Below are 16239 nucleotides of genomic sequence, written 5' to 3' on the forward strand. Positions count from 1 at the left end.
TTGTCCGGACTGAAAAACAAAAAAAAATTTTTTTACACGAAAGATACTAAATTAAATCGTCGATATTTGAATTTCAATAATATTAAAGAAATGGCTCTATAAAAGTGCCGAATTTTAATTATGGTGGCTATTACACTCTAAAAAGTATGATTTCAGGGTGAAAAAAGATTGTATATTTGATTACCTTAAATATGCATACCTTAATGCATTTTTTCCAAAGAATAATACAAAAAAAAAATTAATTTCACCCAGAGAAGCCTATAGACAGATGCGACTTAATTACTTTAAAAAATATTTTTTTTATTATTATATGAAATATCTACAGTTCTAGCAGTTGAGGTTTTATAATTATTGATTTTTGGGATACTCTAAAGGCTTTGTAAGTATTTAAAAAAAATATATAAAAATCGATAAACACAAAAGCAAGATATCGACAATATCAATTTCCAATAATAGGCCTTTTATTGGAAATTGAATATCTTTAGTTCTAGTAATTGAAATTTTATAATTGTTAATTTTTGGGATACTTCTAAAATTTTTCAGATACTTTCTAAAAAAAAAATTATGATTTATACACTTAAATTCAAGATATTGACATTTTTCCTTTATAAATTGACAATTATTATTGCCTGTATAAATAAATAAAATCCATATACTAAAAATTACAATATGTACATTTTTCTCATTAGAATGCCTGGAAAAAATAAAATAATTTGTCTCTTATTGGCAAGTATTTATTTCAAGTTCTAGTACCTGTAATTATATAATTATTGATTTCTGGGATAGTTTAAGGGGTTTTCAAGTATTTTTTTAAAAAATTGACTTAAATCTTCACACCTAAATCAAGATATTGATATTTTCGTTATTAGAGTGCCTGGAATAAATAAAATCATTTGTCTTTTATTGGCAAGTGATTATCTTTAGTTCTAGTACCTGAAATTTTATAATTATTTATTTGTGGGATACTTTTAAAGACTTTTTAAGTATTTTCTATTTTTTTTCAAATTCGTATTAAATCCTAAAAAATGGACTCCAAAAGTCTGGAAAATATGGAAAAAATTGTCCAGGCTAAAAAACAAAAAAGAAAACATTTGTTTTACAAGAGAAATGAGGATTTTAATTTGGTTTTAATTGGTAAAAGACACATTTTTTATATGTAAAAATTCAAACATAAACCTATAATAAAATCACATATTTAATATAAATTGAAAGGGGCATTTCATCAGTTTTCACGTCAAAAAGAGCCAGATTTTAAGAGCTAGAAAAAAGCTTCTCATTGTATATAGCAATGTTTACAATAATTACAAAATAGCTTATGTTGCTTATGTTATATGCTAAACAATAATGTAAATCTAGATATTCTTAAAATAATGGAATTTTGAAAATTTATTTAGAATTAACTAAAAAATAAATTATACTAATTGTTGTAAACTGTATAATCTTTGTATAAATCTTATTAAAATATTGGAATCCTCGGAAATATCGAAAATTCTTAGAATATGTTTGTAATTAACTAACAATACAAAAATAATTATAAATAAGTTATTAAAGTAAATTATCACTTTTTTTGGAAATTTCATAATACTTGTAAATCTTTAAATATTGGAATCCTTATTTTGAAATTTTTTTAAATAATATAATTTCTTAGAAATCCCGGTTATATTGGAATCCTACCAATTTTCTGTAAATCTTATAATTTTTGTAAACCTCGGTAATTTGAAAATATTAAAATCCTGACTGAATTTTGTAAATATTACAATCTTTGTAAATATAAGAAATCTTAAAATATTAGAACTCAATGTCAATTTTTTTTCTTTTTTCTTACATTTGTAAATTTCTTTAATTTTTATTAATCCTCATAATTTTAAATTGTTAGAAACCTGGGGAATTTCAAAAATATTGGCTTTTCTAGGAAATTGTTTATAATTAACTGTTTAAGCGACAATAATTACAAATAAATTTTATTAAATTTGGTAAACTCTGTAAATTTTATAATCATTGTATATTTTAGTAATCTTAAAATTCTTAAACCCTGGCAATTTTGTAAATTTTGTTTTTTTTTAATTATGTAAGATTTTGTATTTATTGTAAATTTAACATTTTTTGTAAATATTGATATCCTTAAAACCTTGTAATCCTGACATTTTTTTAATTTTATTTAATATTTTTTAAGCTATATAAATGTTTGTATATTTTATATTCTTTGTTAATTTTGGTAACACGGAAATCTTGGTAATTTTGTAAATATTGTAAATCTTGATCTACTAATAAAGCAACAAAAATTTTAAATTACTTATAGTAAATTTTTTTAAATATTATACATTTTAAATTCTTTGTAAATATTGGAAACCTGGCAAATTTGTAATTTTTGTATATTTTTTTAATGTAAATTTTTGTGTAAATTTTATAAATTTTGTAAACATTGTAAAAGGTGTAAATTTCATGAAGCTTAGTAATCTTAAAATATTTAAACCCTGGCAATTTTGTAAATTTTGTTTTTTTTTTAAATTATGTAAGATTTTGTAATAACTGTAAATTAAAAAAAATTTAAATAATTTGTAAATTTTGTATTTTTTTTGTAAATTATTGTGTAAATTTTCTAAATTTTGTAAACATTGTAAGAGGCGTAAATTTCATAAGGCTTAGTAATCTTAAAATATTTAAACCCTGGCAAATTGGTAAATTTTGTTTTTTTTAATTATTTAATTACTGTAAATTTTAGAAATTCAAAATTTTTTGTAAATATTTATATGTAAATGTTTGTATATTTTATATTCTTTATATATTTTAGTAATACGAAAATCTTGGTAATTTTGTAAATTTTGTAAATCTTGATGCACTAATAAAGCAACAAAAATTATAAATTAATTATAGTAAATTTTTGTAAATATTATATATTTTATATTCTCTGTAAATATTCGAAACCTGTAAATTTTGTAAATTTTGTTTTTTTTTTTTAATTATGTAAAATTTTGTAATTATTGTAACAATTGTTAATTCTTACAACATTGGAATCCTGACATGTTTGTAATTTTATTTAATATTTTTTAAACTATGTGAATATTTACATATTTTATATACTCTGTAAATCTTGGTAATTTTGTAAATCTTGATGTACAAACAAATTAAAAAAATATATAAATTAATTATAGTAAATTTTTGTAAATTGTGTAAATAATATAAATTTTATATTCTTTGTAAATATTGGAAACTTGGCAATTTTGTAAATATTGTAAAATGTGTAAATTTCATAAAGCTTAGTAATCTTAAAATATTTAAACCCTGGCAAATTGGTAAATTTTGTTTTTTTTTTTAAATTATGTAAAATTTTGTAATTTTTGTATTTTTTTTGTAAATTTTTGTGTAAATTTTCTAAATTTTGTAATTATTGTAAATAAAAAAAAATTAATTAATTTGTAAATTTTGTAATTATTGTAAATTTAAAAAAAAATTAGTTAATTTGTAAATTTTGTAATTTTTGTATTTTTTTTGTAAATTTTTGTGTAAATTTTCCAAATTTTGTAATTATTGTAAATTTAAAAAAATTAATTAATTTGTAAATTTTGTAATTTTTGTATTTTTTTTGTAAATTTTTGTGTAAATTTTCTAAATTTTGTAATTATTGTAAAAGGTGTAAATTTCATGAAGCTTAGTAATCTTAAAATATTTAAACCCTGGCAAATTGTTAAATTTTATTTTTTTTTAATTATTTAAAATTTTGTAATTACTGTAAATTTTAAAAATTTAAATTTTTTTGTGAATATTAATATGTAAATGTTTGTATATTTTACATTCTTTGTAAATCTTGGTAATACGGGAATCTTGGTAATTTTGTAAAGCTTGATGCACTGATAAAGCAACAAAAATTATAAATTAATTATAGTAAATTGTGTAAATATTATACATTTTATATTCTTTGTAAATATTGGATTTCGTTAATTTTTTTTTTGTAAATTTTTTAACTTTTATAAACATTGTAAAAGGTGTAAATTCCATGAAGCTTAGTAATCTTAAAAGGCTTTAATCTTTCATATCTTAGGTATGGTGTTAGCAATATTTGTTGCTGCGACAGGTCAAAAGCGTAAAATTGATAAGGGGCATGACTGCAGATACCAAAATGTCGTGCACTTACATGCCTCTAGACGCGATATTTATTGCGCCACAAAAATGTTTGTAGCACAACTTCATACTTTGTTGCAAATATTAATAGAACGTGCGTGTCTTCAGGAATTGTACTAGCGATATTTGTTGCACTAAAAAAGTATCAAGTGGATATTGAAGTAACGTGACAATCAAGATATAATTAGGTCAGGATTTATTTATTGTAGTTTAGTGAGCATGTTTCACGCAATTCGATTTTTTATGCTAAAATGTCATGCAACTAGATGTCTCTACCTTCAGTATGTTCGATGTTTTATTTTAAATAAGAAAACTTAGTGGAATTTTATACCTTTAAGCACATACAAGCGACATTTGTTGCATTACAAAACCTTTAGGCAATTATAAAATATAAAAGTCATAAAAGAGTTGCTCAACATATAACCCACGCCAACAATTGTAGCCCCCAAAATATTATGCAACTCCTTGTTTTAGACAGGTATTAGCAATATTTTATTGTCTATATACAGACCCCACACGCAGCCATTACTATTTATTCATTATACGAAAATATCGTAGCTCCTTGCTACTGGATACGTACTAGCGATATTTGTTGCATTAGAAACCTTTAAGTAGTTGAAATACTTAATTAATTAATTTATAAGTAGTCATTGCTTATGCAAAGCAAAAGAAAGTTGCTCAACATCTAACACACGCAACAATTTGTAGCAATTGGCTCAATATCGCTTAGGCACTCTATCACTTTAGCAATATTTGTAGCTACAAAAATATTAAATGCGATTTAGAAAATTTGCAGTATTTCCGCTACTTTGTTGCAATTTAACTTGCAATCAAACAATTATTGTTGCATTACAAGAGTTTACTGGCAGAGGAATATACAACATGCAACCTTTTATATTATTATTTTTATTACATCAAAATGTCGTAGTATTAGTAACATTTTGAAAAAAAGTTGCACAACATCTAATACACACAATAATTTGGAGCACTCGCTCAACACCACGACTAAGCACGTATTAGCAATATTTGTTGCTACTACCAGTACAACATTTCCCAATCGCATATGATGCTATTAAAGAAAACATATATGGATTTGATTCTAAAGGCTCTTAAGCGACATTTATTACGCTACAAAAATAATTGTAGCACAACTTCATACTTTGTTGCAAAGATCAAAAGGTCGTAAGTGCGTGCCTTCAGGAATTGTACTAGCGATATTTGTTGCACTAAAAAAGTATCAAGTGGATATCGAAGTAACGTAACAATCAAGATATAATTAGGTCAGGATTTATTTATTGTAGTTTAGTGAGCATGTCTCACGCAACAAAATAATTCGATTTTTTATGCTAAAATGTCATGCAGCTAGATGTCTCTACCTTCAGTATGTTCGATGATTTGTTTTAAATAATCAAATTTAGTGGAATTTTATAACTTTAAGCGCATACAAGCGACATTTGTTGCATTACAAAACCTTTAACTAATTGGAAAATATAGAATTAGCAATATTTGTTTGCTGCAAGAATATTTAATGCAATTTATCGTAAATAGTCAGTCTTTTCGATAATATTTTATAGCTTTATGCATAGATACGATTAAACAATTTTTGTTGCATTACAAGAGCTTACTGGTTGAGAATACACAACATGTAACCATTTGTATAACTCTATATTTTTATTTTATTTTAATAACATTAATATATATGAATAATTATTATTATTTGCGATACTAACCTCAGTACTTTATTATATCAGTGTATTGTATCTCTGTGCCATCAGATGCGCACTAGCAATATTTGTTGCATTACAAATCTTTAGGCAATTGAAAAATATAAAAGCAATAAGGATGTTAGCAACTATTGCTTATAAAAGTCATAAAAGAGTTGCTCAACATATTTATAAGTGAAGCTTTCAAAATATCATGCAACTCCTTGCTTTAGACAGGTATTAGCAATATTTTATTGTCTATATACATTATTATTACTATTTATTCATTATACGAAAATATCGTAGCTCCATGCTGCTGGATACGTACTAGCGATATTTGTTGCATTAGAAACCTTTAAGAAGTTGAAATATTTCATTAATTAATTTATAAGTAGTCATTGCTTATGCAAAGAAAGTTGCTCAACATCTAACACACGCAACAATTTGTAGCAATTGGCTCAATATCGCTTAGGCACTCTATCACTTTAGCAATATTTGTAGTTACAAAAATATTAAATGCGATTTAAAAAATTCGCAGTATTTCCGCTACTTTGTTGCAATTTAACTTGCAATCAAACAATTCTTGTTGCATTACAAGAGCTTACTGGCAGAGGAATATACAACACGCAACCTTTTATATTATTATTTTTATTACATCAAAATGTCGTAGTATTAGCAACATTTTGAAAAAAAGTTGCACAACATCTAATACACCCAGCAATTTGTAGCACTTGCTTCGATTTAATCGATTCTTTATATTGAAGCTCTCATGCAACACCACGACTAAGCACGTATTAGCAATATTTGTTGCTACTACCAGTACAACATTTCCCAATCGCATATGAAACAGATATGGATTTGATTCTAAAGGCTCTTAAGCGACATTTATTACGCTACAAAAATAATTGTAGCACAACTTCATACTTTGTTTCAAAGATCAAAAGGTCGTAAGTGCGTGCCTCCAGGAATTGTACTAGCGATATTTGTTGCACTAAAAAAGTATCAAGTGGATATTGAAGTAACGTGACAATCAAGATATAATTAGGTCAGGATTTATTTATTGTAGTTTAGTGAGCATGTTTCACGCAATTCGATTTTTTATGCTAAAATGTCATGCAACTAGATGTGCATCGAACAACCTTCAGTATGTTCGATGTTTTATTTTAAATAAGAAAACTTAGTGGAATTTTATACTTTTAAGCACATACAAGCGACATTTGTTGCATTACAAAACCTTTAACTAATTGGAAAATATAGAATTAGCAATATTTGTTGCTGCAAGAATATTTAATGCAATTTATCGTAAATAGTCAGTCTTTCCGATAATTTTTTGTTGCTTTTTGCATAGATACGATTAAACAATTTTTGTTGCATTACAAGAGCTCACTGGCTGAGAATACACAACATGTAACCATTTGTATAACTCTATTATTTTATTTTATTTCAATAACATTAATATATATGAATAATTGTTATTATTTGCGATACTAACCTCAGTACCTTATTATATCAGTGTATCGTACCTCTGTGCCATCAGATGCGCACTAGCAATATTTGTTGCATTACAAAACCTTTAGGCAATTGAAAAATATAAAAGCAATAAGAATGTTAGCAACTATTGCTTATAAAAGTCATAAAAGAGTTGCTCAACATATTTATAAGTGAAGCTTTCAAAATATCATGCAACTCCTTGCTTTAGACAGGTATTAGCAATATTTTATTGTCTATATACATTATTATTACTATTTACTCATTATACAAAAATATTGTAGCTCCATGCTGCTGGATACGTACTAGCGATATTTGTTGCATTAGAAACCTTTAAGTAGTGGAAATATTTAATTAATTAATTTATAAGTAGTCATTGCTTATGCAAAGCAAAAGAAAGTTGCTCAACATCTAACACACGCAACAATTTGTAGCAATTGGCTCAATATCGCTTAGGCACTCTATCACTTTAGCAATATTTGTAGCTACAAAAATATTAAATGCCATTTAGAAAATTTGCAGTATTTCCGCTACTTTGTTGCAATTTAACTTGCAATCAAACAATTCTTGTTGCATTACAAGAGCTTACTGGCAGAGGAATATACAACATGCAACCTTTTATATTATTATATTTATTACATCAAAATGTCGTAGTATTAGCAATATTTTAAAAAAAAGTTGCACAACATCTAATACACACAACAATTTGGAGCACTCGCTCAACACCACGACTAAGCACGTATTAGCAATATTTGTTGCTACTACCAGTACAACATTTCCCAATCGCATATGATGCTATTAAAGAAAACATATATGGATTTGATTCTAAAAGCTCCTAAGCGACATTTATTACGCTACAAAAATAATTGTAGCACAACTTCATACTTTGTTGCAAAGAGTGGGTGCCTTCAGGAATTGTACTAGCGATATTTGTTGCACTATAAAAGCATCAAGTGGATATTGAAGTAGGAAAGTATTATGCCAGGACGCATTTGTTAGAGTTTAGTCGCATATCTTAAGCGGTTTTTAATGCTACAAAAATATTAAATGGATGAGAAATATATCACGTGCAACAATTTGTAATATTAGGCTTGATACCCTCACTATCTTCGATGTTTTCCCTTTAGGCACATATTAGCGATATATGTTGTGCGACAAGAACATAAACAAGCGTAAAATATTAAAACTGGCAGAGGAATATACAACATGCAACCTTTTATATTATTATTTTTATTACATCAAAATGTCGTAGTATTAGCAACATTTAGAAAAAAAGTTGCATAACATCTAATACACACAACAATTTGGAGCACTCGCTCAACACCACGACTAAGCACGTATTAGCAATATTTGTTGCTACTACCAGTACAACATTTCCCAATCGCATATGATGCTATTAAAGAAAACATATATGGATTTGATTCTAAAGGCTCTTAAGCGACATTTATTACGCTACAAAAATAATTGTAGCACAACTTCATACTTTGTTGCAAAGATCAAAAGGTCTTAAGTGCGTGCCTTCAGGAATTGTACTAGCGATATTTGTTGCACTAAAAAAGTATCAAGTGGATATTGAAGTAACGTGACAATCAAGATATAATTAGGTCAGGATTTATTTATTGTAGTTTAGTGAGCATGTTTCACGCAATTCGATTTTTTATGCTAAAATGTCATGCAACTAGATGTGCATCGAACAACCTTCAGTATGTTCGATGTTTTATTTTAAATAAGAAAACTTAGTGGAATTTTATACCTTTAAGCACATACAAGCGATATTTGTTGCATTACAAAACCTTAAGCTAATTGGAAAATATAGAATTAGCAATATTTGTTGCATTACAAAACCTTTAGGCAATTATAAAATATAAATGTCATAAAAGAGTTGCTCAACATATAACCCACGCCAACAATTGTAGCCCCCAAAATATCATGCAACTCCTTGTTTTAGACAGGTATTAGCAATATTTTATTGTCTATATACAGACCCAACACGCAACCATTACTATTTATTCATTATACGAAAATATCGTAGCTCCATGCTGCTGGATACGTACTAGCGATATTTGTTGCATTAGAAACCTTTAAGTAGTGGAAATATTTAATTAATTAATTTATAAGTAGTCATTGCTTATGCAAAGCAAAAGAAAGTTGCTCAACATCTAACACACGCAACAATTTGTAGCAATTGGCTCAATACCGCTTAGGCACTCTATCACTTTAGCAATATTTGTAGCTACAAAAATATTAAATGCGATTTAAAAAATTCGCAGTATTTCCGCTACTTTGTTGCAATTTAACTTGCAATCAAACAATTCTTGTTGCATTACAAGAGCTTACTGGCAGAGGAATATACAACACGCAACCTTTTATATTATTATTTTTATTACATCAAAATGTCGTAGTATTAGCAACATTTTGAAAAAAGTTGCATAACATCTAATACACGCAACAATTTGGAGCACTCGCTTCGATTTCATCGATTCTTTATATTGAGGTTCTCATGCAACACCACGACTAAGCACATATTAGCAATATTTGTTGCTACTACCAGTACAACATTTCCCAATCGCATATGAAACAGATATGGATTTGATTCTAAAGGCTCTTAAGCGACATTTATTACGCTACAAAAATAATTGTAGCACAACTTCATACTTTGTTGCAAAGATCAAAAGGTCGTAAGTGCGTGCCTTCAGGAATTGTACTAGCGATATTTGTTGCACTAAAAAAGTATCAAGTGGATATTGAAGTAACGTAACAATCAAGATATAATTAGGTCAGGATTTATTTATTGTAGTTTAGTGAGCATGTCTCACGCAACAAAATAATTCGATTTTTTATGCTAAAATGTCATGCAACTAGATGTCTCTACCTTCAGTATGTTCGATGTTTTGTTTTAAATAATCAAATTTAGTGGAATTTTATACCTTTAAGCACATACAAGCGACATTTGTTGCATTACAAAACCTTTAACTAATTGGAAAATATAGAATTAGCAATATTTGTTGCTGCAAGAATATTTAATGCAATTTATCGTAAATAGTCAGTCTTTCCGATAATTTTTTGTTGCTTTATGCATAGATACGATTAAACAATTTTTGTTGCACTACAAGAGCTCACTGGCTGAGAATACACAACATGTAACCATTTGTATAACTGTATTATTTTATTTTATTTCAATAACATTAATATATATGAATAATTGTTATTATTTGCGATACTAACCTCAGTACCTTATTATATCAGTGTATCGTACCTCTGTGCCATCAGATGCGCACTAGCAATATTTGTTGCATTACAAAACCTTTAGGCAATTGAAAAATATAAAAGCAATAAGAATGTTAGCAACTATTGCTTATAAAAGTCATAAAAGAGTTGCTCAACATATTTATAAGTGAAGCTTTCAAAATATCATGCAACTCCTTGCTTTAGACAGGTATTAGCAATATTTTATTGTCTATATACATTATTATTACTATTTATTCATTATACAAAAATATTGTAGCTCCATGCTGCTGGATACGTACTAGCGATATTTGTTGCATTAGAAACCTTTAAGTAGTTGAAATATTTAATTAATTAATTTATAAGTAGTCATATGCAAAGCAAAAGAAAGTTGCTCAACATCTAACACACGCAACAATTTGTAGCAATTGGCTCAATATCGCTTAGGCACTCTATCACTTTAGCAATATTTGTAGCTACAAAAATATTAAATGCGATTTAAAAAATTCGCAGTATTTCCGCTACTTTGTTGCAATTTAACTTGCAATCAAACAATTCTTGTTGCATTACAAGAGCTTACTGGCAGAGGAATATACAACATGCAACCTTTTATATTATTATATTTATTACATCAAAATGTCGTAGTATTAGCAACATTTAGAAAAAAAGTTGCATAACATCTAATACACACAACAATTTGGAGCACTCGCTCAACACCACGACTAAGCACGTATTAGCAATATTTGTTGCTACTACCAGTACAACATTTCCCAATCGCATATGATGCTATTAAAGAAAACATATATGGTTTTGATTCTAAAGGCTCTTAAGCGACATTTATTACGCTACAAAAATAATTGTAGCACAACTTCATATTTTGTTGCAAAGAGTGGGTGCCTTCAGGAATTGTACTAGCGATATTTGTTGCACTAAAAAAGCATCAAGTGGATATTGAAGTAGGAAAGTATTATGCCAGGACGCATTTGTTAGAGTTTAGTCGACATATCTTAAGCGGTTTTTAACGCTACAAAAATATTAAATGGACGAGAAATATATCACGTGCAACAATTTGTAATATTAGGCTTGGTACCCTCACTATCTTCGATGTTTTCCCTTTAGGCACATATTAGCGATATATGTTGTGCGACAAGAACATAAACAAGCGTAAAATATTAAAAATCAGATACTGAGATACCATAAACGAGTCAGAAACAATTAGTACCATAAACGGTTTTTTAAACTAAAAAAAATTATTTCAGGATAATGCAGGGGTTTTTTAGGTTCCGTTTAAATCCTGGCAATTTTGTAATTATTGTAAATTTTAAATTTTTTGTAAATATTGATATTCTTAAAACATTGGAATCCTGATATTTTTGTAATTTTATTTAATTTTTTTTAAACTATGTAAATGTTTGTATATTTTATATTCTTTGTAAATCTTGGTAATATGGGAATCTGGGTAATTTTGTAAATTTTGTAAATCTTGATGCACCAATAAAGCAACAAAAATTATAAATTAATTATAGTAAATTTTTGTAAATTATGTAAATATTATAAATTTTATATTTTTTGCAAATATTGGAAACCTGGCAACTTTGCATTTTTTTTTGTAAATTTTTGTGTAAATTTTCTAAATTTTGTAAACATTGTTAAAGATATAAATTTCATGAAGCTTAGTAATCTTAAAATATTTAATTCCTGGCAATTTTGTAAATTTTTTTATTTTTTTTTTAAATTATATAAGATTTTGTAATTAACGTAAATTTTAATAATTTTAAATTTTTTGTAAATATTGATATGTAAATGTTTGTATATTTTATATTCTTTATAAATTTTGTAAATCTTGATGCATTAATAAAGTAACAAAAATTATAAATTAATTATAGTAAATTTTTGTAAATTGTGTAAATATTATAAATTTTATATTTTTTGTAAATATTGGAAACCTGGCAATTTTGTATTTTTTTTTTGTGTAAATTTTCTAAATTTTGTAAACATTGTAAGAGGTTTAAATTTCTTGAAGCTCAGTAATCTTAAAATATTTAAACCCTGGGAATTTTGTAAATTTTGTTTTTTTTTTAAATTATGTAAGATTTTGTAATTAACGTGAATTTTAAAAATTTTAAATGTTTTGTAAATTTTGTAATTTTTGTATTTTTTTGTACATTTTTGTGTGCATTTTCTAAATTTTGTAAATATTGTTTGTAAATTTTGTTTTTAATTATATAAAATTTTATAATTATTGTAAATTTTATATTTTTCCTAAATATTGATAATCTCAAAACATTGGAATTCTGACATTTTTTTTAATATTTTTTAAACTATCTAAATATTTGTATATTTTATATTTTTTGTAAATCTTGGTAATACGGGAATCTGGGTAATTTTGTAAATTTTGTAAATCTTGATGCACTAATAAAGCAACAAATATTACAAATTAATTATAGTAAATTTTTGTAAATTATGTAAATATTATTCATTTTAAATTCTTTGTAAATATTGGAAACTTGGCAATTTTGTAATTTTTGTATATTTTTTTAATGTAAATTTTTATGTAAATTTTCTAAATTTTGTAAACATTGTAAAAGGTGTAAATTTCACGAAGCTTAGTAATCTTAAAATATTTAAACCCTGGCAATTTTGTAAATTTTATTTTTTTTTTTAAAGATGTAAGATTTTGTAATTATTGCAAATCTTAAAAATTTTAAATTTTTCGTAAATATTGATATGTAAATGTTTGTAAATCTTGGTAATTTTGTAAATTTTGTATTTTTTGATGCATTAATAAAGCAACAAAAATTTAATTTTTATAATTTAATTTAAATAAAAATTAAGTTTTCTAAATTTTGTAAACATTGTAAAAGGTGTAAATTCCATGAAGCTTAGTAATCTTAAAAGGCTTTAATCTTTCATATCTTAGGTATGGTGTTAGCAATATTTGTTGCTGCGACAGGTCAAAGGCGTAAAATTGATAAGGGGCTTGACTGCAGATACCAAAATGTCGTGCACTTACATGCCTCTAGACGCGATATTTATTGCGCTACAAAAATGTTTGTAGCACAACTTCATACTTTCTTGCAAATATTAATAGAACGTGCGTATCTTCAGAAATTGTACTAGCGATATTTGTTGCACTAAAAAAGTATCAAGTGGATATTGAAGTAACGTGACAATCAAGATATAATTAGGTCAGGATTTATTTATTGTAGTTTAGTGAGCATGTTTCACGCAATTCGATTTTTTATGCTAAAATGTCATGCAACTAGATGTCTCTACCTTCAGTATGTTCGATGTTTTATTTTAAATAAGAAAACTTAGTGGTATTTTATACCTTTAAGCACATACAAGCGACATTTGTTGCATTACAAAACCTTTAGGCAATTATAAAATATAAAAGTCATAAAAGAGTTGCTCAACATATAACCCACGCCAACAATTGTAGCCCCCAAAATATTATGCAACTCCTTGTTTTAGACAGGTATTAGCAATATTTTATTGTCTATATACAGACCCCACACGCAGCCATTACTATTTATTCATTATACGAAAATATCGTAGCTCCTTGCTACTGGATACGTACTAGCGATATTTGTTGCATTAGAAACCTTTAAGTAGTTGAAATACTTAATTAATTAATTTATAAGTAGTCATTGCTTATGCAAAGCAAAAGAAAGTTGCTCAACATCTAACACACGCAACAATTTGTAGCAATTGGCTCAATATCGCTTAGGCACTCTATCACTTTAGCAATATTTGTAGCTACAAAAATATTAAATGCGATTTAAAAAATTCGCAGTATTTCCGCTACTTTGTTGTAATTTAACTTGCAATCAAACAATTCTTGTTGCATTACAAGAGCTTACTGGCAGAGGAATATATAACACGCAACCTTTTATATTATTATTTTTATTACATCAAAATGTCGTAGTATTAGCAACATTTAGAAAGAAAGTTGCATAATATCTAATACACACAACAATTTGGAGCACTCGCTCAACACCACGACTAAGCACGTATTAGCAATATTTGTTGCTACTACCAGTACAACATTTCCCAATCGCATATGATGCTATTAAAGAAAACATATATGGATTTGATTCTAAAAGCTCCTAAGCGACATTTATTACGCTACAAAAATAATTGTAGCACAACTTCATACTTTGTTGCAAAGAGTGGGTGCCTTCAGGAATTGTACTAGCGATATTTGTTGCATTAAAAAAGCATCAAGTGGATATTGAAGTAGGAAAGTATTATGCCAGGACGCATTTGTTAGAGTTTAGTCGACATATCTTAAGCGGTTTTTAATGCTACAAAAATATCAAATGGACGAGAAATATATCACGTGCAACAATTTGTAATATTAGGCGTGATACCCTCACTATCTTCGATGTTTTCCCTTTAGGCACATATTAGCGATATATGTTGTGCGACAAGAACATAAACAAGCGTAAAATATCAAAAATCAGATACTGAGATACCATAAACGAGTCAGAAACAATTAGTACCATAAACGGTTTTTTTAAACTAAAAAAAATTATTCCAGGATAATGCAGGGGTTTTTTAGGTTCCGTTTAAATCCTGGCAATTTTGTAATTATTGTAAATTTTAAATTTTTTGTAAATATTGATATTCTTAAAACATTGGAATCCTGATATTTTTGTAATTTTATTTAATTTCTTTAAACTAGGTAAATGTTTGTATATTTTATATTCTTTGTAAATCCTGTTAATATTGGAATCCTTGGACATCTTGGCAATATTGCTTGTAAATAAATAATAAAGCAACAAATGTTGTATGGCTTTATTCTTCATTAGAATCTTGGAACTGTTGCAAATCTTGGAATCCTCCAAACATTCCTTTAACTATAATTATTAACCAATACATCAAAACTATTATAATATATTACGTAGCACAATACCAAACAATTCAATTCATCCCCTAAAAACCACAGCAAACAGAATCTCACCCTTAAATTTCCCTCTTATTGCATAAACGAAAACGACCGCAAACTGCTACTACGAAATTACGATCTTCAAATAAACGGGGTCGAACACATATGAATGCCAATTTTCCACCCAAAGAGGTCCATAGTTTTCCGTACGCCAGTGGTTTCCGGAGCTGACCTAAGTCCTAATCAGATTTTTCTTTTGCGGACTTCCTAATTAAAGTCAATATTTATCCAGGGACGGTGCACAACGGATGATTCCATTCCGGGACGTTCAAAGACTACTCAGCGAAATTTTGCGGATCGGAATTTGAAATTTAAGCGACGTACGTCCGCACACATACGCCCACCCTAGTAATGATAGCCCGGGATATCTTACGTCTGGAATAAAACGGGAATAAAAGGGGGGGGTATAAAGGATTTGGGTTTTTTAATTATATGATAGAAAACAACTCGTAAGGTCATTAAAAAATTAATTTCTATTTTTTTTTCAGGTCCCGCCTTTTGGGGTCTCATCAATCCCGAATGGTCGTTATGCAACAAGGGCAGAAGACAGTCCCCGGTGAACTTGGAACCTAATAAACTCCTTTTCGACCCCAATTTGAGGCAGTTACATATCGATAAACATCGGGTAAGTATAATTAATTTTTATTTATTTATTTATTTAATAAAAATTGAATGTTTAATAATAATGATACCGGGACATCATCATCATACTTTATTAATTAATTAATAAAAACTTTTGTTCTAATTAATTAA

General features: G+C 27.1%; 1 protein-coding gene across 3 annotated transcripts in view; it reads left to right on the plus strand.

Moving 5' to 3' along the window:
* Window positions 1-16239, plus strand: part of LOC126744515 (carbonic anhydrase-related protein 10) — a 440398-nt gene that overhangs the window by 254481 nt on the left and 169678 nt on the right. For all 3 annotated transcript variants that reach the window (XM_050451949.1, XM_050451950.1, XM_050451951.1), the window contains one exon: window positions 15975-16111. In XM_050451949.1, the coding sequence (XP_050307906.1) occupies window positions 15975-16111 (137 nt within the window). The remainder of the gene's footprint in view (window positions 1-15974; window positions 16112-16239) is intronic.

The sequence above is a fragment of the Anthonomus grandis genome, chromosome 14 (assembly GCF_022605725.1).
Source record: "Anthonomus grandis grandis chromosome 14, icAntGran1.3, whole genome shotgun sequence".
Taxonomy (NCBI): Eukaryota; Metazoa; Arthropoda; class Insecta; order Coleoptera; family Curculionidae; genus Anthonomus; species Anthonomus grandis.